General features: G+C 40.1%; 3 protein-coding genes across 4 annotated transcripts in view; 2 read left to right on the plus strand and 1 right to left on the minus strand.

Annotated features, from left to right (window-relative positions):
- The window catches only part of Fur2 (furin-like protease 2), a 406,778-nt gene extending 395,262 nt beyond the window's left edge, over positions 1-11,516 (minus strand). For both annotated transcript variants that reach the window (XM_076782798.1, XM_076782796.1), the window contains exons 1-2: positions 11,282-11,516; positions 10,328-11,203 (exon numbers count right to left, since the gene is read on the minus strand). The gene's annotated coding sequence lies outside the window, so the exon portion shown is untranslated. The remainder of the gene's footprint in view (positions 1-10,327; positions 11,204-11,281) is intronic.
- A 37-nt stretch (positions 11,517-11,553) lies between these two features.
- On the plus strand, positions 11,554-12,561 carry Rps17 (ribosomal protein S17). Its single transcript, XM_076782837.1, has 3 exons — positions 11,554-11,686; positions 11,981-12,132; positions 12,252-12,561. The coding sequence occupies exons 1-3, from the start codon at positions 11,684-11,686 to the stop codon at positions 12,490-12,492; spliced, it is 396 nt and encodes a 131-aa protein (XP_076638952.1). The 5' UTR covers positions 11,554-11,683; the 3' UTR covers positions 12,493-12,561.
- An 853-nt stretch (positions 12,562-13,414) lies between these two features.
- Positions 13,415-23,635, plus strand: LOC143349585 (ubiquitin carboxyl-terminal hydrolase 3). The gene is made up of 6 exons (XM_076780933.1): positions 13,415-13,971; positions 17,568-17,715; positions 19,349-20,141; positions 20,348-20,590; positions 20,664-20,857; positions 21,418-23,635. The coding sequence occupies exons 1-6, from the start codon at positions 13,881-13,883 to the stop codon at positions 21,578-21,580; spliced, it is 1,632 nt and encodes a 543-aa protein (XP_076637048.1). The 5' UTR covers positions 13,415-13,880; the 3' UTR covers positions 21,581-23,635.
- Positions 23,636-24,541: the final 906 nt, after the last annotated feature.

Below are 24,541 nucleotides of genomic sequence, written 5' to 3' on the forward strand. Positions count from 1 at the left end.
AATAGACTGGTGAACGAGAATACGTGTAGATTAAATCCATTCGCCGAGATAGTCAAATTAATGATAAACTATCTTTTTCTGGTAGATTGCATCTACAATCGTAGAAATCACTAGCCAAACGCTGAGAACCGAATTTCGATTGTTGTTCTACTGTGATCGAAGCATAATCTTTTTCCTCGATGGCTACTTTATTCAGAGTTATCAAGGTCATCGATGTTTCTTTAAATAGATCTACATATTGTAGTATTTCTGTCTGCTCGGAGTACAGCCGGCCGCGATAACGTATATGGAAGTAGACTACGAAGAAATTCTCGCGTCCCTTATCGCTCTAACGAGTAATTAACAGCCATAAGCACGAAAATAGTCGCGCAGATTATTTAAAATCGGTAGAGAATGTTGTGATTAATCGACGAACTCGTTCGCGGTGTAAATGTATTTATATTCAGGGCACAACGTACAATAATCACGGTTCCCATCACTAATTTGGTAACAGTAATTAAACGTCAAATAAATATTCTATAATTTATAATTGCGTCTATCGTATTCAACGTAAATTGCTAGAAAAATGATATTTATGATTTCTATACGAGTATGGAAATCTGCAATCGATGGGTTCCCTATAAATCTAGGATTAAATGCTAATCGTAGCTTCTGGAGGCAGAAAAGATAAAAAAGAAGCTGTCTATTTTGTCCTTTTGAAGATTTCTAGAAATTTTAAACCACGAAATAATCGCTAGGGACCTGAAATCTAGAGAATACACGGGGGTGGTTGAATTGTGTGAACCCCCACGCGTGAAATGCAGTCTGGGGAACACACGACTCCGTAAAATGGTGCGTTGTGTAAAAGCAGGACACCAAGGGTCAATAGACCCCGTCTGTCCTCAACAACAGCTGCACGTGATCTTTCTAGTAGTTGTGCATAACGGATCCCCATGACTATAGTTTTGCACGGAACTAATCGATTCGAAATACTTTCCGCGTACCAAAAAATTACGACCATCCTTCTACCGTTACAGAGAATTTCTTAATCCACGAATTTCGTGTTTTATATCTTCCACTGTGCATTATTACAATATTCTTAAAAAATTGCTTTCCCCCAAGTAGAGAGGATCACCCGTAGAGATAATACGTAATTTCACCAACGTAGTATAGTTCGAATCGCAATGAAAATTGTAGCATATCCGCCTCGCGTGTAAGCTACAAAGCATTCTCTGAAAGCGATTATAAGAACAGCGAGTTATGCACTATTTCTTCGAGATAGATATTTCTTTGATAACGTGAACCTTCTGTAACGTTAAACATCCACACATCGAAGTAGCATAATGCAAATGTAATGAAGGATGAGCTATAGAGTGCAACTTAATTAAAACTGGAAGTACAATGTTATTATCTGGTTTATCGTCTGCTCTATATCAGAGTATAATAATAAACAGATCGATGTTTTTCCCTCCAATAGGCAGAAATTGTAACATGATACTAGCAGTTATATTATATGTTATAAATGTTTTCGAGCAAATAAATAATTAATATACTTTGCTGTACAAGTAATTCCAATATTATTGCAAGGAATATATTTGTTATTTAAACAAAAAGGGAGCAACGAAACGAGTTCGACCGTACAGTATGTCGGATTATGCGTACCAACCCTCCTTTCTTTGCACCAATTGGACCATGCATTCCTGGATCCTGAATCCCCAAATTTCAAGCCTACTTAAAAAATCTTGCAAAAACGATATTAAAATTTTGAGAAATTCCAATGACTTCGAAACGTAAATTCTATCAAAATCTACCCTTAAAGTTTCATTTTCTATCGTTTATAATCGAACAATATTAGATAAAACGTATTTGAAATTAACTCGTGTCTTTACATTTAAAAGAGAATTTAAACAAAATCAAAGGATATTAAAAATGTAATAGTGCTTCTTAGTATAAAAAGCAACGGAGATATTTTGAGATGCCTGCATACCAACGAGCACACAAGTATCTCATGCATAATTCGGTGAATTATAATAAAGTAAAACAAAGATGCTAATTATTATTACATCGTATAATTAGAATATACGAGTATTTTTTTGTCGTCGTTGCGTACACAGGAAAAAATTATGCAACGGAGAAGTTACACAAATTACGAAAGTATGACCCGAAACGAAGCGGAAAATTAAACACGGGATTATAATTTTTTCCTGAACGATTCGACGTCGCGTTGCAATTTATTCCGCGTAGAAACTAGTTAACGAGTTAAATTCGAAACGGAAACCACGCAAATTTCAATAGAGGAGATCGATACTTGTTTGACGGTGGTGCAAGTGTTGCCACTACACGGGAAACGGCGGGCAATGTCGGGGCAGAATCTTCCAATTTTCAAGCAATTAAGCACCGGTAATTATCTACCCATTTGCAGCGACATGATGGAATTCTATAGAACGTCGCCCCAAACTGATAATAAACAAAAAATTTTATCGGAGAAAAAATTCAGATGAAGCGTGAAAAAACAGGGGACCAAAATGGTGTCAGAGGAAATAAAACTTTCGAGAATGAATAAACACTAATACATATAAGTGAAATAGTTGATAAAACTTGACCATTCGATGCAATGCAACATGATTCCATTCTAATGTCCACTACAATTGCCAAAAGAAAATGACAGTTTTATTAATTGGAATTTGATCCGAGACAATTAATAAATAAACTTTGAAAAGTAACACGACTCGAGACGATAAATAATATTTATAAATACTGTACTGCATAACTGACGCACATAATCACGGTCATCGGTGTTACGTGACGAATATGAAATTCAAAAATAAAATACAAAATATTGCGTCTTTAACTGTCGTGCCTTGAAATTTTTAAGAACCGATTTATGTGAGATTGAATTTGAAGAACAAGTGCAATGAAAGAGCACAATACTATTTATGGATAAATTGATGTAATCGTTGGGGAGTCGAAATATCCCAGAATACCCCACAGTCGAAGCTTAAATTCTCGTAAAGGTTTTGGATTAGGGTTTGACGATGCTCAGAAGTACTGTCTTTGTTTCCCGAAGTACTCATAGGAGATTCGAATCTATCTCGTTTAAAGTTCGAATCTAATCGATCGGGATTAGTGATAAGGCTGGTTCAATCTGTGATATCCAAGCAATTCGGGACCAAAGCACTTAATAGGAATCGTTGAAAGATACCTAAATTTCGGGCACTTAACCCTTGGTCCGAATCTCAATTTCAGAATTTCGTATTTCTATACAAGAACTCTGACTTTTTGCATATTTTGCGACGAGTTGATTTCATTCTGATTATAATTCGTTTAAAAGAACAGGCCAAAGCTCTTAACGCGTACTGAACATAAATACGTACTTGCTTAACGAATTGTCTGACTCGTCATTCTCTTAAATAAACGGGCTGCGTGTAAAAATGTTAATTTTCAGAATTTCACAGTATGAAAATATTGATCGAAAACAGTGCTTCGCGACCTTTTCAAAGCGTGACCCGAATAACGTGGGCAGTTCTTTGCAACCGTCAAATTTTTAATGAAAATGTCCGATTTTATGAATAGACACTTGATATTACACGATGCATCGCGTTTTAATGTTTAAATTCGTGCATCTACGTTTCATTTTTAGTCATTTTGTTTTGTTATCGATGGAAAGATCGATGACACTGATCTAAACTAAAAAATTGAAAACAAATTGTGAACAAACTTGAGACACCCTACAGTAAAATTTAAAAAAAAACTACGCTGTAATTCAAGGTCTGCAGGCCTCGAAAATGTCGAATCGAAACGAGACATCGAAAGTATGTCGTTGATTAAGAATATCGAGACTCTCGAACGTCTCAAGAACTTGAATCTCGATTTGGGTTATGCTGTACAGGATCACAGACTCGTAACTATAATATTTTATTTCAAAATTCGTGCGTAAAAATACTAATTTAGCAGATAATAATCTCGTTCGTTTAACCATTACGATATTACGAGTCGAGATACGTTTTTTACTGCTTGTTCGAGTATGAAAGAAAGAAAGAATAGTATTTTTAACAGCAGGGATCATCGATTCGAAGTATTTGTGTAATTTTTAATTTTTCGTCGAGTCTCTAGCCGTTTCGAATTCTCATTTTCAATCATCGAACGAAAAGATAATCTTGTTTAGGTGACGATCAAAGAGATTTAGTGTCTTCCGTGTCTCAAAGGATGACGGAATTCTGCAAGGAAGTATATAATGTACGATGTAACGGGATAAGAGATAAATAAGTGAGATAAAATGCGCAAGTAAACCTGTCGCCGGCATCGCGATAAATTTTCTAACAACGAGACAGCTTAAAAATGCAATGAATAAAAATAGCTCTGAACCCGGCGGTAAACGTTAAAATAAAATGGTTACGTAAAAGCAAATTACGAGTAAAAATGCATCAAAGAGTGTTACATCGTGCTAAAGGAAGTTTTTGTTCAAAGACTTTCCGCGAAATAAACGCATTTGTAATTCCACGGGCTCCGTTACGGTGCAAAATAAAAACTCACCAGGACACGGCCATACTGCGAATAGCTAAATCCAGGTGGCAACGCGACGGCCAGCTTACAAACTGTTTTAAAAAAATACATATTGCATTCCCGATAAATTAGCAAAGCGTTGAAATCAAATGAAAAATGCGAAGAATTTATTCGGAAAACTTTTACGACTCTGTTTGCGGACTACGTTTAATTTTAAGTTTAATTATATTAATAGGATTTAATTATAGAAAAGAGCTGACTTAGCCAAACGAAGAGATACCGAATAAATAACCAAATACAAAAATATTGCACTCTCGATAGAGTAACGAAATTAAACGAAAAGTACAAAGAATTTATTCGGATAAATTATCGACTCTGTTTACTGTAAGTTTGGACTTTTTGCTTGGAAAGAGTTGATTTTGGCAATCGAAAGAATCGCAAGAAATATTCATTCGTTCGTGGACGATAAATTCAATTTTTCCAGATGGTTGTCGTAACCTAGTTCCGGGGTAACTGACATATTTAATCAATGTGGAGTACTGCAGCCCAGAAAAGGTATGTCATATTTTGGCACGCCCTATATAACGCGTTTCAGCGTCACGTGCATCTGCGAACAACTGTCTTGCGTACTGAATTCAATTACCGATGACACGAGTACTCACCAGGAAGACGCTGATGACGACAACATCGAACAAACACACGTCTGGACGACTCGGTGACAACTATACTAATGAATACGCGACCCACGAATAACGATCTATACGCCTCGTTTACGTACGCGAATAATGAGCGAGCAACTAGGTCGGTTTCTTCGATGTTTCAACCCTTACTCTATTCGTTGTAAACATTGCGGATGATTGATTATTTTCAAGGGAAAAATTCGTCTATTTTAAGTAACAATTTTCATCAGCTTGTGTTTTCCTCTTTGGGTTCATTTAACATTGAAAACAGACTAATCGTACCAAACGATTAACATTGTCGACCATCTTCTTCCTAGTAATTTTCAGAATAGCGTCGTTTAACCCAGTTTCTACGATAAAAATGGACGAATAATCAAGTGTTTCTTACGTCTTCGTGTTGCAATGATTTCACTTACTTAACCCTAACCGCTAGGAACAGCTGTGCTAACATTTCCATTCATTCTGACAACTCGGTGTACCAGTTACGATGTTACTAACCTATAGCATGTAAATTTTAAATTAATAAACCAACGGTAGAATTTAATATTTTTCACGGAACGAAAGTAATCCTAAATATTTCTTGAAATACTCTGTTTTTGATCAACGAATTGACGGTACGGAACGTTGAAATGTACTCGAGAGAGATTGAAATTGTTTAACAAAGAGAAATGTTGAAATAATCATCGTGACTGAAGATTTAACGATCCACCAACATTTATATTTTGAAACTAGAAATTTAAACTAAAGGTGCATCGATTTATTTTACCAAAAACTAGAGATCAACGTATTATAAAATTAAATTATTCTTCTTCTGCGACGCTTAATTCCCTTAAATTTTCCTAAGCCTTTCAAGACTGCTCGATGTTTTCAAAGAACGCCTAATCTTGAATAATAGTTGACTCTTTGCGCGACTAACGCTTAACAATTTGCATTACAAAGAACGAAACGTTTATCGGCGTGACTACGTTAATAGTTACTTTTACATAAAGATTGTTAAGTAACGTGTACGAGTAACAAATATCTTTATGTAATGTGTACCCAATTAGAACTTAAAACTGTTGGAAATTTTCTAAATATCTATTTAATTTGTGTACTATGATAATGGTACATTTTGTAGTCTTTACAGATTAGAATTAAATGAAACTTTTCAGAGACGAAAGAATATTTAATATAGTAAATATAGTACCACGGTTTCCCGATTATCTCACCTCCTATTATTCAGGGATCTCTCGATCATGTATCAGAACTGGGACAGTGTACAATCATGTTATACGACGCTCTTCCGTGTCGAAATTTAATTCATCGTATGTGAAGTGATTCTTTCTCAATTCAAATTCTAAAATTCTATGCCTCGTTAATTTTTAGAATACTTTTGCAGAGTTTCGTGCGTAAATAAATAAAATTTTACCAGATTGTCGTATCTACGAAGTTGCTCGTTTTCTTTTTCGGAGCAGATTCGTTGCACGGATTCGATATCTCGATTGCTATCAATTCCACAGAAAATTTGTATAGAACAAAAATGTTTCCAAATTCAATTTGCAATAACTTTCATTCTATACATTTATGTGGTAAACGCAACGGTAACAGAGATATCGTGGATTTATAGTTGGCGCCTCCCCTACAGCTTCGAATAACAAACACAAATTTTTCAACGTTAAAAATAGACAGAGTTACATTTTGTTTGCCTCCAAATAAAATTGTGTCTAAGAGCGATTTATATAATGAATCTTACATTGAAAGATATAAAGGAAATTCCAGTCGAACGAATTACGTAATCGAGATATGAAATTTGTTATCTTCTCCATGAACTGCATTTACGTAGGATACAGAAGACTATACCTGATTACTAATACAGAAAAGATGGGAAACGTATTTTTCAACAAATTAGACTCGTTTCAGTTTTTCCCCACAAACTTCCAATTTTCAGCGCCCATTTTACAAAACCTGTATCGATAGAAATTGTTTTATCCGTCACAAATCACGTATGTTGCATCTTGAATCAACGGTGACAATATTGCTTTTCACCAATCGCGTGGCGCTTCAATCAAAAATGTCGATACTATTTCTCGCGTGACTATTAATACTGAAAACTGTTGTTAAACGCGTTTCTTTTTTCGAACCGTTCTACACAAACTCGTGGCGTTTTAGAATAAATTCCCATTTTCAGTGTCCATTCAGCGAAACGATCATCAACTTGGACTCAAATTGGGTAAAAACTACGCGAGTTCGAAATTCTAATTCTTTTTCGAAGGCTTAACGCTAACATACACTACACTAAATTGTGATTTTGACTCCCTTCCTTCTTCCTTGTCGCGTCTTGTCCCCCAAAACAAAATAAAGCAGAAATAACACAGGAAATTCCCATTCCTCAGACGAGACGAACAAAATTCTTTACATGTCGATTAACATGTTTATTCCGTTGATTATACAGGGTGTTCGGCCACGAAAGACGAAAATCAAGAATACCAATTTGTTGATGGAGGCTTCGTTAAAAAGTTATTAACAATTAAATTCAAAAATTTCAAATCGTTCTGGAAAAATTATTTTCAATTGCGGGGGTCAATTACAATCATTTTTGGTCATTATATATACCCCCAAAATCCTACCCACTTTCCAGAAAAAAATTCGAGTAAGTGCTGAAAGTTTTGGGTGAAAAAAAGACTTTCGAATCGTCTTGGAAAAATTATTTTTAGTTGCAGGGGTCAATTGCAAGCATTTTTGGTCAACAGACATACCCCCGAAATCCTACTCAGTTTTGAGAAAAAAATTCGAAAATGTGTGAAATTTTTCGATGAAATTAAAATATTTCAAATCGTTCTGAAAAAAATATTGTTAACTGTGGGGGTCAATTACAATCATTTTTGGTGAATAGACATACCCCCGAAATCTTGCGCATTTTCGAGAAAAAAATTCAGTACGGTCGGAACTTTAAACGTTAATAACTGTTTAACGAAGCCTTCATCGACAAATTGGTATTCTTGATTTTCGTCTTATTTTGGCCTCTAGAATCCCCCATTCAAATTTTTTCCAGGGGTGGCCGAACACCCTGTATAAATCTTATTAAACTTTTACAATAATCAACCAGTGTACAACGTTTTCTGACCAATATACGACGTATTTTCCGATAGGATGCAAGAATTTTGATCGTAAGACCGTCGCCAGGATTGAAAGAGAAAAATTGTATCCTATGTATTGCGTGTCGCGTTCGTGAAAAGACAACATTACACGCGAACGAAGCAAGGGAAAAAATGGCGGGAATCGTCACGAAACGCTGTAGTGATGTGTTCTCTGAACATAACGCGATACCGTAATTAGTTTCGAGGCGGCGAAGAGCGTTAATTGTGGCTAAAAGGTTTTTCAAGCCCACATGATTAAAACAGCAACGCAACGTTTCTTTGACGATACCGAGCACACGCCACACACATACAACAACGAGCATAAGTATCGACAAGGAACACGAATGAAAGAAAATCATTGCAAACGTTTCATTTCTACGATAGCAATGAACATAAAATTCGAGCTAAATAAAATCGAATTACGTCGTTTACTTTTTGCGATATGGAATTTTGTTATATCTCTGTATAAATTAAAAACTAAACTTCCAACGTTTATACAAACATACAGGATTGTATAAAGCAGCAGAATTAGGCGACGATAATATTACGAAGCTGAGGAAACTGGAGGCAGTTACACATAACGCCCAGGAAGAGACGTTAGGAAGATCACTATAATTGTAAGCGTAGCTCGTAACAGCAGATGTTGTCGAGTCTAGTGACACTAAAATTATAATTTCCCCATTTCAGTGAGTCATTAGAAATAATCGAAAAACAGAGGAGAATTATTTTAACTTTATGCAATCAGAGAAATTACTAACAGGCTACGATTTCAGGAATTAATAAAACGTTAACTGCCATATAAAGTATAAAAGTATTAGGGTCTCGTGTTATCTGGATACATGACCAAATGCATATGCAAAGTTTCACTACTATTGATCCACAATTATACGAAATACTTTACACCAAATATCGATCTGAAAACACCGGCGCCGAATGAGAACACCCTCTTAAGAAGTCTCGCTAAGCACGTGTCTAACCCAACCTCAACTGGGTTTTTTAAGAATCTTAAAACTCAGGACGAACGTAAATAATAACGACTTTCTAAGCATCTAAGATATGACGTAAACTTACACGTATTTTTTGCTTCGTTTACCAACTAAAAACGGAAAAGTAAAATATAAGGAGACCAAGCAGAGTGAAAGGGCGAGGTTCACCGAATGAGTCGACAAAACTCAACTCTGAAAAGGCAAAGTTACAGACACGAATACGGAACAAAGAGTTTTTACAGTTTTCTTCGACCCCTTAACGTTCAGACAACAATAGGAAAATTATGAAAAAGAATTTATTAAGGACAACTATTGACCGTTGGTTAAATACTGAAAAAACGAATAAGAGATGATTGTTTATTTAATCTACCTATAAACAATAAATAATGTTAAGAAAGCAATGTATATGTGTTAATATAAGATATAGTTGTTTCGTTGGCTAGAGCGAACAAACTGTCAAATTAACGTGTCCATATATGTCACGAGGGATGTCGAGGAGTTAACGTTAGAAAACAGATTATTCACGTTACCGCGAATTAAACGACAAACAGAATCGGAGAGAGTTTGAAACTAGTATCGGTATTAGTATAGTGCGAAACACTTTTCACACTCGCTGTATATCGCCGCTCGCGACTGGCTCAAATTATACGCTAACGCCAGTCGCTGCTTTCACAGCTTTTTTATTACAACGGCGACGAAGCAACGCACTCCTGGTGTACTATTCGCACGCGAATCGCGATCGGCGTGTATTTTCGATGAAAGTGAAAGAATGGGGATCAACGACCCCTCCAATCGTCACGGAGAACTGTCCCGACGAGCGTTTCCGTTTAAACGGTTTAAAGGCTCGTGTTAAAGGTTACAGATTCACCGAGAATGTACCTAACGCGCGAGGTAAGAGTTTCACGAGAGGAGAAAGTCGCCATGGAACACGAGGACGGGATGTCAGCTGACAGAAACAAAGACACGTACCGATATCGAAGCATCAGCGACGTAAAAGTGACAGGTTGTTCGCTAGTAACCACGTAACCACTGTTTCGTCGCGATAAATATAAATCGCCCTTACCTGTTAAGTATCACGGCCGGGATGGGGATTTCCAGTTGGTCGGTGAAATTCCAGCGATCTACGACACGGTTGTCACAGACTTTGGCACACGATGCACACAGAACGACTATGTTTTGGCAGCGGTTCGCGGCATGTTCTTCCCGGGCACGAGGTCTTCGAAAGGTTAAACCGACGCTGACATGTGCGCGACGGAGAACACACGACGGGGCACCCGCGCACAACTATTCCGAAGTAAATTGTCAAAAAGAGACCGAAGTTACGAGCCGAACTACCACCGATCGTCCCAACCACTACAGGCCAAGTGTAGCACCGCACTGACTGCTCTCGCCGTTCACCAAGGCGATAAACAAACTCGTCGCTTCTCCCTCGCGAGTCTGCCCTCCTTCTCGCTATCCGTTCTCCTTCTTCATCGCGTTTCCTGTCTTTCTCGAACGGCCAAACACCGACTACCGTGTGCGGTTGAACGAAATCTCGGTCTCTCTCGCGCCGAGGAGTTCGCAATATGGCACGATCTCGCTCTCATCGCCCTAACCTCGTCCCACCTGGTCTATCTCTCTCTCGCTCCTCCCTTTTCCTATCACGGCACAGTGCTGCCACCACACATTTCCCCCCACTACTGCGTCGCGGACCACTTGCACCCTGTCACCTAGCGTTCTCGATTTTCTGACATTTTACGGATGCTCCGTCGGAATTGAACGATGGCTGGTGATCGAAAGCGCTCGCACTTTCAAAGAAACCGAATGTCACTCGCGGAACATAAAATGGAAACCTGTTTAAGCGTGCTCCATCGCGTCGCGGAGCAACGCGCGACATGTTTTGAGTCACTGATGTTCCATACTGCTTTGCGTATCGTACCAATGTCGCTGGTGCCACCTTCTGTAATCAATCATCGCATAATATCATTTACAGATAACTATATTAAACATTTTTCAAGTTAGGAATTGCCATTATTACCTAAATCTGCCGATATTTGATGATTTCCGTAAGATATCATATTATTTGCGGTTAGGTCTGAACGGATATACCAACGTCTGATTATGTTCTGTATTATCTAGATACACACATATTTCATAATACGATTAGATTACTTTTAGTAACAACTGGTAGGAAATTATTCGTTATCGCGTGAATTTAAACATTATAAACAAACTTACGGCCTACTTTTTTATTTTTTTGCAATTACCACCAGTATATAAATAATACTTCTGGGAATGGAATCTACAGATGTCTCTGGCGTCGCAATTCGACGAAACCAGTAATATCATTTTCTATATGGCCGCTCTTGTTGATGGTTTCATGTGGCGGTAGTGTCTCTCTTCCATTTTGGTTTATGTCTTTTCCGCCACACTTACCATCATGGTGCGTACAATTTGAAATATTCTAACAATAATCGGGAAATATCGTAGCGATCCGTCGTTACACATAAAAACGAATCGTATAGCAAAATATTAACAAACGTATTAAACGCAATAGTTCAAACATTAACTCCTGGAACGTGTTACAATAGTTGACTATTTACTTTCAAAAATTAAGGTTATGTGCGAGTGTTGCTAGTGCTTTTGGATCATTTTTTGTACACGCGACCGAGGAATTGAAAATCTAGTTTAATGAAAAACACACGTAAGTATGAAATCCTATTATTTATGATTCCAGAGTCGCGTTAGGACTAAGACGATCAAGAAGGCTGCGAAGCTTATAATCGAGAAATATTACACTCGATTAACCATGGATTTCCACACGAATAAAAGGATATGCGAAGAAATTGCTATTATTCCAAGTAAATCTCTGCGAAACAAAATCGCTGGGTAATATACTTTTCAAAAATATATGATTATTGTGAAAATAACAACATAGTATTACTGATGAGGAAATATTGAAATTAAGATAACATTTGATTTTGTTTGCTTCAATATTTGTTCAACAGATTTGTTACACACTTGATGAAGCGTCTTAGACATAGTCAGGTTCGTGGCATTTCCATCAAACTGCAAGAAGAAGAGCGTGAACGCAGAGACAACTATGTTCCTGAAGTCTCTGCTCTGGAACACGATATCATCGAAGTTGACCCAGAAACTAAGGAAATGTTACAGATGCTTGGATTCAATAATATCCCTGGTCTTCAACTCACACAATCTCAACTACAGCCATATAGCAGACGTTCTTAAAATATTTGTATTAAATAAGACTGTTGGCATTGCATTTTTTAATAAAACTGCAAGCTGACTTTCTAAAAATTTCATGTTCTTTTTATGGATTATTTCTACCACGTTAATTTTCATACGATCGTATAATTTGCTTATTCGTTTGTTACTAGCACCAGAATAATTATTTTCCGAAATGCAATTACAGACAAGTACGTTATTTAAAAAGTTGCAACAACATCGGAAGTTTTAGTACGATGTGAAATTACATCGTAAAGTATACTATCGGAAAACTCGTGTGATGTATAAAAGAAGACGTCAATGCGCGCATGCGTGAAAGTCGGCCATTTTAATCGAAGCACGGGAAAAAGTTTACATGCGTTCTATACTGCTTCTCATTGTTAAATGGATTACAAATGCAAACGTCATTCGATTTTTACAATATCATTTAGTCCCGCAGCATTAATTAATATTTGATACCCTTTATCGAGGTATTAACTTCGTCGATTCGTTAGAAATAATGGAATTAAAATTGGATATAATCTTGGAAGGTTTTAATTAAAAATGTCTGCCATTTTTATGTAGAATAAATTTCCAGAATCCTTTCCGTTTTCTTTCCGAAGATTCGAGGTATCCAAATATTGCGGTATTAATTCTGATATCGAATTCCTCGAGGATAGTTTTGCGACTATCGAGATGAGAGCTTGTGGACTAGAGTTTGCTACGTTAAATATTTTGCAAGAGCTCGTTCCGCGTCCGGATTATGGTGAAACGCATCGGCCCTTAGGCGCCCACACGATGAAGCCGGACCTGGCTGACTTGTTCAGAGGCTGCGCGACCTAGCACGATCCAAGGCTAGGTGGCCTAGCACAACCTGGCCGACGGAGCGAAGTTCGGAAGAAAGAGTGAGAGAAACGAAGAGAGTAGTTGTAATCGCACGCCTGCGAATGTTGGAACTCTCGGGAGCAGGGAGGAGAGACTGTAGAACCGGCGAGTCAGTCGACTATTAGTGGTCTGTGACTCTGGAGGTAGCCCGACCACCGCAGAACCGAGCCCGACGCAGCTCGGTTGCGTTCGGTCGGTAGTCGGGGCCAGTCGGGCGCTCCACTGCTCTTTTCGGTCTGCTCGTTTTCCTCAGTCCGTCGTCGTTGCGCATCGAGATCAGTTGCATCCTTTCTTTTTCGTTAAGAACAACGAATCGTACCCTTTTCGCGCTATGTGACGGATATTACGGGGCACCGAGCGTACCCCGACTTCTGTATATCATTCCCACCCCATCCTTCTGCCTGCTACTACTCTCCTTTGCCCAAAGAGAGAGAGAAAGAACACGTTGTAAACGCAGGCACGTACATACGCAGGCACTCGCCGAAGAAGGGGCCACGAGGGCCCCGTGGAATCGTGCCTAGGAAAACATGGAGTGTCCACATCTTGCTCAAAGCGTCCAATTCGGTGGTAACGACGTAGAAGCAAGCTGTACAAAGGATCTACCGTTCGTCTGTGCAGGTAGGAGCCCACAAAAACCCAGACCTTTATTCTTACAGCAGTTTCAAGGAGGAGCTTGTGTCCGAGGCTGAACCTGGGCCTCTGTCTCTCTGTTCCTCGACCGATCCTTTCTTCGCAGGTTCGGTTATATTTTGTGCATCGTTCTCGCTGGGCTCGATCTCGATCTTTCCTTCGCTCTATTGTCTTCCATTTTCTTTACTCTCTTTTCTTTTGCGTTCTTTATCCGTTCTCTTTCTCCGTTCCTCGCATTGCTTTTTCTCTCTTTACCTCTCGTGACCGAGGCCCCGGCCGTTCCTCTCGCGGCCTTGAGCCGTCGTCGTAGCCGACAAGACGAGGCGAACCATTTCTATTTCCCTCTAAAAAGTAACGCATATTTGAAAAAGATACGATGTGTACGGTTTTGTTTTCACAGTTGATACACGGTATCGATGATATGTGCTCGGTTGGACGCACGACTCTACGTGTCGTTCGTATGTATCGCGGATCGAAGTCATCGTGCGATTACATACGTGTCTCTTCGCGATATAGACGCGAGTGTGTCTGTGCGTTCGTGTGCGCGAATATGAGCAAGTTGCACGCGCGTGTGCGGGCGTACGTGAAAGTCCACTCCTTGACGCATACGTATACGTGCAATAGTTGGTGTATGTGTTTCCGTTCATGGGTGTTCTCTACGGGCCGACGAGAGCGTCGTGGACGTGCGCTGTGCATCGTCCTGCTGGGAGTTCTCAGTATGCGGCGCGGCCGTCATTGGAAAATCAATACCAGACGGCACTAATCAGCTGGCCTGAGATCTGTCATTAGAACTCGCCAGATAAACGTGTTCGTCGTTCCTGGACGTTCCCCGTTTTTACTTCTCCATTTTTTTCCCCCCCGTTTCCGCTCGACGACTTGCCTCCGCGTTTCCTCGACGAGCATTTGAAAAATCGCTGGAAAAATGTCAGCCTCGTACGCCACGGTTCTTCCCTTATTTCCGATCTGTGCTTTCTCCTCCTTCGCAGACAGCTTTCATCCTTTCTCTTTGCAGAGCCTCTAGTACTATATTTATCCGAAATATGCGCAATACTTTTATTGCTCCCCTCCAAATCCTTCTTTTCCTTGCCCCCCAGGCCTCCGGATATAAATATTCGCGAACTCATCGATTATTAATTTTTTAATCGAGACTCGATTGCGTTTGGTAATCGATGTCGGGCTGCAGCGACCTCTTACGGCCGAACCGCCGAAAGAAGAAGCATTATACGAGTCGTTCGATGCCAAACGAATTCTCCCTTTGATTTTTAACGTTCGGAACAGAGGCGTACATGTCCATCTTACCCAACAACACGCTCGCGAGGAGAGAGAGAGAGAAAGAGGAAAGTGTCAGGAGTGGGGGAACAGAGGAACGAGACAAATAGTCAAGGAGAGAGTCGTAGAGCATTTCAGAAGCGTACTCTAGCAGCAATAAGTCATACGGATGATTTTTGCGAACGTTTGATTGCCCAACTCGTGACGCGTTATGTGCGATTTCCTGACTTCTCATCGGACGGTCCACGGGCGAAATACAATCCAAACAATTCCCCGTCGTTGCTCGTCGTCCGTGGCCGTTACTCTCGAGAGATCGTTCACGCTCGACGAATCGCAACGTATCCAAGTCGCAAGATCAATTTAAATATCCCTGTGGTCTAGCGAGTTGCGACGCTGGTAAGAATTACCAAGCCGCTCGCAGGAGAAAAATCGTCCCTCGTGGGCTATAAAAGAACCCCATGTTCCACACCTTCCCCTCTCCCTCTACCACTTTTCCTGCGCTCTGCAAGCTGGTTCGGGTACGACGTTGCAAAATCGATAACGGCGTCGTTGCTAATCGGATGCCTCGATACGAGTGACATCGCTCCAACGAATTTTTTACTTCCGTTCTTTTCCACGAACCCGTGGACCGGCTTCTGGGTGTCGTCGGTTCCCCTTTATCTATCTCGTTGCGCGGACAATGCATCGCGAAATTCTTCGACGACGCAAAAGTGCAGTAGGCGTGGCGAATCGAATCGTTCGTTACCAGGCCGGAAAGAGATGGAAAGGTGACCCGAAGAGCCAAAGGAGCGAAGGAGAGACGCGTTCTTGTTTCACTGTTGTCAGTTATCTTTTGACATTCTTTTTTTTTCGCCTTTTACGACGACGGAATCTCGATCAGACGATTTGAAATTCGAATCTCATCTAGATGCTGTACATGAATGATTACTGCGTGCGACTGTAAAAAACGTAGGCTGCACCGTGTTTCGATCATCCAAAAATATAGCCAGACGTCTCGCTTGGAAGATAAATTCTAAATTATCGCATCGATACAGTGCAAACTGATCCGATCGTTCCGGAAACGTTTTTATTCTTATCTATTCTAGCAATCTATTGTTTTATAGTTCAGGTTTTAAACACCTTTTTTGTTCTAGGGTAAAGAAATATTCCTTCGGTTCGATAGCGAATAATACCTTTTTAATTTTAGAGAGAACTCGTGCATTGTTTCAAATATGTAACAATTAAAAATAGCTTAGAGTTTTCTGCGTATTCTCGTACAGCTCGAGGACTATTAATCTTATCGACATACTTTATCGACGTGTGCAGCACGTTCGGATTTCCTCGATACTATTAGATCGAAGTGCTTTCGAAAGAATTTTAAACTGAACCATTTTTTGCGCTCGATTGTGAAATAAACGCGTGTGTATACCTCGAAGCGACCTTCCAGAGGATCGGGTTACAGTTCGCACTTTTCGTGCGGGCAACCGACGTCTCAATTTTCATGCAATCGTACCTTTTTCGCTAGAACCTTCGCGTCTTTTTCTACCGCTCCGTACAGCGTTTATTTCGCCAACTAAAAATAGTTTTGCATCGCGCAACGCGAGATATGAACATTTGGAAATCGTTAGGAATATCCATATTGTACGGAGCCCGAGACATTTTTGCGAGATCCGTTTTCACCGGCTTCCTCCATCTTGATTAAAACGTGCCCCCGGGAATGGGATCGGTTAATCCAACGGGCACGGGTCTAAGACCTTTTTTTTAGTTTCGAACTGTCTGAAAAACGCGTATAGAGAAAAAATCGAGCATGCAAAATCTCGAACCCGATAGAAGCGCGAGACATTTCGCGATTGATCGACTGCGAAGGGGGTGTGTCGAACAGCCTTCCATCCATTCACCCTGGTTTTACGCGCTCTCCTGAGAATTACGTAAGCCGAGACGAGCCAAAATGATGGTGCACCGCTTCGGAACTCGCTTTATTTCGTAACGATCGAACGTCTTTCGCGCCGCGTTTGTTTATCGAATATCCGAAACTATACATCGCAGATGGATATTTATTAAAACGGTGCCACTATGTATAGACGTGTTAAATAACACAAATGCAACGATATTAACTTAAATGTTCCCACTTTTGCAGTTACGATGTATATAAATAATCAGTATTGTTTCTAATACTATCGAAAGGTAAGGAGGTATTCCCATTAAGCGTCACCGTTTTTAGAGCAATCTTTGATATAAAATATTTATTATAATTATAGACGAATAATCTTGGAACTGTGTATATAGATTTAGTCATGTTTAGAGACGACACAAATAAATTTTGTTGTTGTTAATAGTGTGTGGCACCGAGAAAAGTACGTGGCTCTGTCTGTACTGTGGGGACGTTCACTGTGGACGATATGTGTCTGGCCATGCGTTACAGCATCACGAACAAAATACTCAACATTGCGTTTGCATCGACTGTGAGAACCTGGCAGTATTCTGGTGAGTCTTTCGTTTTTACTAATTATTAACTTTGCAAATTTCTTTCTTTCGACTAACTTTGCAAAATCCACTTTCATGCGACTTAATCTTTAACTTCGTAAACTTGCCTTTCACTCGATTTATTCCTAGCTATCGGTACCCTGTTTTGGAATATTTCCACCCATCACGGGTGGATCCAGGAAGCGGAGGGTGAAATTTGTAAATATTTTTCAACCCTCTTCTGCACGGTTTGAAATTTGCTTGTAATCTATTTATTAATATTTTAGTCATTTATGCAAGTGTATACTCGAAAACATAGAATGTAATGTAAGATGACTAATAAATATATTTCTTTAAGATTTCGTAACTCTGTGAGGAGTGGGTGGTCTTCTAAATCCACCCCTGAGTGATACGTCAGTGACACGGTTCTATTATGGTTTGGTGATTGATTTTGCACCATGGAGTCATAGATTTATCGTTAGTCGTGTTTGCAGGGAAACAAAACACCTGGGTCATTTTTAACCCGCCTCTTACGTAACGATTATGCACAGCCGACCAGCCTCTTGTGTTTTCCGGTCTCAAGAAATTCGACTTTAAACATTCGTCGGTTACTCATGCAGAGATTATGCCTCGATTTAACGAATCTCGCTGTAAATTACCGTCTCGGCTCAAGATTTGTATTTATAAACATTCCCGGTGTCATGAATTGTTTTGTATCGTGCTGTCTTACTTTCCTCGTTACGAATAGTATCGTGGTGGGATAACAGCCACCACGATCTCCTTACTTAATTTTTATTTACCGAGTCACGCTACATGAATTATCTATTTCGAAGAAACTATTTATTTTAAAGAAAAATTATTTTAGCGCTCGATAAATTAAAACAGCTGGAATTGTGTATTCGGACAGAATGGCCGACATTTTCAACCATTTCTGAAATAATAAAACTTATCGAGCGTGAATGTTCTGTATGCTCGCGTATCCTTAATTATTCGGTACAATAAACATAAACCTAAGCCGAGATAGTAATCTACAAAGAGGTTCGTTAAGTCGAGACATAATCAAGTGCTCGCACACTAGGCAAATATTCAAACTCGATTTCCTCGCAAACTAAACCCCGTCTAAAAAAAAAGGTTTCGAGTACACATTCTTAGGTAGAAAACATATTTTCTAAATTGTTTTAATAAAATTTACGAAAATCGGAAAATTGTTTTCTCCTTGGTATCCGAGCATTATTTCTTTAATACTCGAGTTAACTTTGGCTGTTTACATTCTTTACACGAATGCGGCTCAGAATTATTATCGGTATCAAACAATGATAAATACTCGTTGCCACGATAAAATACTTCACACTGCATTATGTTTTTATGAAAATATCGTGACTCTTTCAGCTGAGAATAATCAAGTGTATAGGATAGTATTTACGTCTTGCTCGCAAACGTTTTGGACTTCTTCGTACAAAACACAGATTCGAATATTCGCACACACAACACTCATACTTAAAAGCGTCGTTTCCTCTAGAATTCCAAACGATAAACAGAATAATTGCACGATGGCGTCCCGAGTCCCTGCCGCAATTAAACGCTCGAGGACTATGATAAACCCGCGTTTGGTAAGCCCGGAACAAAATGATCGTACGAAAAAATGTGTTTTCAGTTACATGTGCGACGAGTATGTCGTTAACGACACGACGAACGGTCAAATCGAGAAGATACGTCGAGTCACCTTCCGCAAGGATGAACACAAAGAGAACGAGGAGAATTGGAACACGTCACCGTCTACGACGCCGTCCTCGAGGAGAGAGAACAGCGACAACGACAACGACGCGGATGCCCTGTGGAAAGCGGAAGTGGTCGTGAGGAACCTTCGACCGAGAACGGCACGGAAGAGGCTACATTCACTGGACGGTACGAGTGGGGACAATCGGCCGGCGACCAAGCGTAGGAGCTCAAAGATAACCAAAGAGAAGAAGGTCGTCGGCCTAAGAAATCTCGGTAACACCTGTTTCATGAACGTGGTGTTGCAATCGTTCAACAACATCAGCCACTTTTGCGAGTACCTAACGCAGATGCCGTGCCTCGAGGGCATACCTTTCGACGAATCGCCCACGCACAGGGGACGTATCGTCGCGCCCGGACGGGCGAAAGAGCTGAGCATGAGCGACGCCCTGCTCGCCGAGGAGCTGAGGAAGGTGCTTCTGGGATTGAACCTGGGCGGCTCGAACGGCCAGGCGATCTCGCCCGAGTGTCTCTTCCTGGTCATCTGGAAGGTCGTGCCCAGATTTCGTGGCTACCAACAGCAAGACGCTCACGAGTTTCTCACCTACATGCTCGACAGACTGCACACGGAGCTGTTGCAATTGCTTCCCAGATTGGGACACGAGCCCCTCGGTTTGCGGGGCAAGCAAAGCATCGTCACGGCCGTGTTCGGAGGCACCCTCCTTAGCGTGGTAAGTCCCGCCGCCATCGTTCCTCGGAGAGAGATTCTCAAATGTTTCGTACCTCGTATTGCCGGTTGCATTTTATTATTCCAATTACGAAACGACCGGGTGGGAGTGTCTATTTCTCAAATGAACGTTCTTTTTGGAAAGTCATTTTATTCATTTTCTTCTTGGGAGAAGCGCGGACGAATTATGGATCGCGTTTCCTCGCGCAGGTCCATTGCATGAACTGCCGTACAGATTCCAAGACGCACGAGCCCTTCCAGGATCTATCGCTGGACATACCGGACCGACTGCAAAGACGAACGAAAGAACAGGAGGAGGTATGCAGTCTCACCTACAGTCTATCCAGATTCTTCAAAGACGAAGAACTGGCCGACAGCGAACTGTACTTTTGCGACAATTGTATGGGGAAGCAAAGGTCCACCAAGAGGTTCTGGATACACAGGCTGCCTAATGTTAGTAGTTTATCCCGGATAAAGTATCAAACTACTTTCTCGTGCACGCGATACTATTATGTACTTGTTCTAGGTGTTGTGCCTTCACATTAAAAGATTTAGGTGGTGCAATTCTTATCGCTCCAAGGTGGACACGCAAGTGGATTTCCCCATGAAATCGCTCGACATGTCGGCATTTACGGTACGTGGCATGAGTGGAACAAAGCTGGGCGCTTCGAACAGCCATCTGTACGACTTGGCTGCTGTTATAGTGCACCACGGTTCTGGGTACGTTATTTATTTTACTTACTCTCAACCAGTCCCCGATGGAACCAACGTGAATCTTGTCCTTTCGACCCGTTAATACCTTCTTAACTGGCAATATTTTTCACTATTACGGAGTCAGTAAGAATGTATTTCCTTGGGGGAAGCAGACTCGCTCGGTCCAATCAATAATGCACCAAACGCCTGGTCCTTCTAGTCGAGGTTGTTTGTTCTGGAACTTTGATCGAACATCTAGAACCATAGGCATGTTTAAATTAATATGAAGTGCGTTCAAGACTGACACTAATAATAACGACAGAATAAACTATGCCACAACTGTCATGAACCTTGCACAACTTCTACAATTACCCTTTTATGTTCTGTACCTTGCAAGAAGGTATCTAAAATTCAAATATACGGTTGCCTGTTTAAATTTAAGACCACCGTAATAATGTGTAGGTGTAAATCAATATTCCAAAAAGTATTCAACACTCTCGTAGGTACTGTAGTTATTATAGATCTGTCCGTTATATCGAGTAATAATGGTATTCTTTTGATTATACGTACTGAATATTTTGTTTTAGTGCTGGAACTGGACATTACACTGCCTTCGCCGTTCACGATGGACAATGGTTTCACTTTAACGATAGCTCCGTACGACCGGCGACCACGGACGCGGTGGCCAAGTGCAAACCGTATATTCTGTTCTACGTGCGAAAAGAGTTTTCCATTCCACCCCCATTGTGACGTCATTTCCCCAGCCAGTCCCGTCCTGATGGCACGAGCTTCGACGACGATGACGATGAGCGAGCAAAGAAATGAGATGATTCCAACACGGATGTTGAACGGTACCAGCGAACGGGCCAAACGGAGGAACCAGGAGACACGCTATTTCGAGGTTTCTGAAAGAGGAAGGAAGAAAACATGACCCATCTGTTCCAAACGAATAATTGTGTAGCATTGTTAAGTAGTACTGTATATAAAAAATTATGTTTCCGTTGCGACAAACGATAGAATGAATTTCGAGGGCGCAACATGCTACGGATACTTGCATTTACCGGAACCGGAGAATAGAAATTGACGATTTCCTGTCTGCTCGACATCGTATAGCAATTCGTCACGACTAGCACGATATACGAGCACATTTTTGGAAATCGAGTTTGCCCTTTCCGTCGCTCGAAGCGAATACTAATTGTCCACAAATTGGACGACAGCTTTTATTTTATTTTGTACGGCGTCCCACTTAACTTTTGTTTGCAATATCACGGCGAAAAGAGATTTTTCGCGAAAGTTACACGTTAATTTTTAATCTGGGTGGACGTGTCTTTATTGGTTACAGTTCAAAGATCATTTACTATCCCGTTATAAGTCACAGAATTGTGGTCAAAGTGAAATACAATAACAAGAAGCTCAATATTCGAAAAGGTTTATACTCTGCTAGGTTCCCTATCAAAATACATTCAGAAATCTTTGCAATTAACCTGTATTTATTAGTTACGATTCAAGGTCATTTAGTATCCCATTTAGATACAATTATCTTAGAAATAATAAAGACAAGCTCGATATTCTTATTTATCGAGAACATGGATAAAATGCAAAGTGGGGTTTCCACTCTGCAAGATACATGATAAGGTGTGAAAAAGTTTGTAACGAGCCGGTTATAGCCTCTCAAAACCTACGTATGTCTGATCGATTCGGAAAATTAGAGAAATTACTTTACATACGTACGTACGACCTTCGTGAATATTGATCGATAACCAACCTTATAGGTTAGTGTGCTTGTGACTGTGTTTTTCTCGTTCGTTATTATCAATATCGACTGAAAATGACTTTCTAAACACAGAAAGTACGACGTAGGATAGAGATACTTGAACATAATTAATTAAAACGAATATTTCGGAGTTTACATAACAAAATTGCAAGATCACCGGTAGTTTGATTTATTTAGATGCAATAGTGCGATCAATCGAATCGAAGGGCCACGCCAAGCTATCGGATATCGATACAAGACACAATATAGGACGCGATAACACCCGTGTCACCTCGACACTTTCACCCAGAACGGAAGCATTACAATGCTGCGGCAACTCGTTTACAAGATACTAGAAGTAGAAAAATTATTTCTAACGAAGAAGTTAAGTGGGGGGAGTCTGTGTGTTCAGTTTGGTTAATTTTAATTTCTTCTGGAACTTTATGGACGCAGCTAGGGGTTATAAGATATTTAATCATTTGGATGGTAGACCTTGTACGGTAGACAAAAATACCATTACCGGATCGTCTGTTTGTGCCGTGAACATGTAGGGGCATACTGCGGACTAAGCTTCTTCTCCTTTTTTAGAAACGGTCGGAGGGGGGAAAAAAAAAAAGAGTACTCGAGGTGGATCGCGGAAACGCGTTGCCTTTAGCGTTGATTTTCTTTATGCTCGTTTTCGCCGGTGTCTCGGTGGTCGTTGACCACCTCCCTTCATCGAATCGATTAAAGCTCCTCCGGGCCGTGTAGCGGAATAACGCGTAACGCGTACCTCGTATATAGTTTTAACGCGAAAACGACTGGTCTTCTCGGTAGATAGATTTTTTCTAGGCTTAGCGCGAACATCGTTATTTCAAGGGAGCTGGTAAACGAAAATACCATATAGAGCCAACCACTCTTGTTACTTCGGAAAACATGTTACCTTATTCCTTGGATACTTAACACCCGACGACACACACGTATCGCGAAAACACAATTTACATATACACGGATCGTTTACATGTGTGTGTTTACAAAATACACGTATGCATGCATGTATGTATACAAAACACGTTCTCTCTTTTTCCCTTTTCCCACGATTCTCAACGGCTCGGCGACTCTTATGTGATTATTTAAAGACTTATTTTTTCTATAATGGTAACGATAATAACGATAATAAGTTAAAGCGTAGCGAAGAAACGCTTTATTAAGGCGATAAACACTCGATAATGCGCATCTTCGGTAAAAGACTCACTCGTATGAAAAAAAAAAAAAGTAAAAAGATGGAAGCAAGCGTGCAACACTATTATTGAGAATAAATGAGATATGTACGAACGACGTATAAATAAAGAATATGAACGACGACATACGCTTTATTTATCACGACTCGTGTTGTTGGTTTTGAGCATAGATTTTGTTGACGAGTATCCATAATTTTATTAGTAAAACTGAGAACAGTTTTGATCGTACAAATTGTATTTTTAACGTAATCGATGATGGAAATTGGCTGGAAGACTCGTTAAAATAGGTACCATCGTAATTCTACAAATGTATGTACAAATAGAAACCTTTGGATAAAGGTAAGGACGAAAGCTTAAAGTTAGCATGATTGATTTTAATGATTATGTACAGTATCTCTCGATATTATGTCTATGAAATGAAGTGGGAAACCATCATCCCTTTCTTTTCTTCAGCGATAAACGAAATCTCTTCTTCAACGACGACACGCTATCGCTTCGATTTACCCGCGATCGATACTTGGGAATCGATCCAAACGAGATGGGTATAATCATTCGATAAAATCGCAAACACAAACAACCGTTTTCCTCGTTTCTATTCGTTCTGGAATCTTCAAAATTTCTACGTTTAATCGGTGCTTTGTTCACATTCTCGTCGATATCTTTCGAAAACACGCCTAAGGGACTCCCACGAAATTTCACGCGATTTCGTTTCCGTTCACCTTGATTCGATTTATCGGT

This window comes from Colletes latitarsis, chromosome 2 (genome assembly GCF_051014445.1).
Source record: "Colletes latitarsis isolate SP2378_abdomen chromosome 2, iyColLati1, whole genome shotgun sequence".
Lineage (NCBI taxonomy): Eukaryota > Metazoa > Arthropoda > Insecta > Hymenoptera > Colletidae > Colletes > Colletes latitarsis.

Bases quoted from the DNA above. Each gene is read 5' to 3' on its own strand.
- LOC143349585 (XM_076780933.1), top strand. From the start codon at position 13,881: ATGGAGTGTCCACATCTTGCTCAAAGCGTCCAATTCGGTGGTAACGAC. The intron at 13,972-17,567 runs GTAGGAGCCCAC...TGTTGTTAATAG, and splicing joins TCTACCGTTCGTCTGTGCAG to TGTGTGGCACCGAGAAAAGT. The intron at 20,591-20,663 runs GTTAGTAGTTTA...TACTTGTTCTAG, and splicing joins GGATACACAGGCTGCCTAAT to GTGTTGTGCCTTCACATTAA.
- Rps17 (XM_076782837.1), top strand. The intron at 12,133-12,251 runs GTAATATACTTT...TTTGTTCAACAG, and splicing joins CTGCGAAACAAAATCGCTGG to ATTTGTTACACACTTGATGA.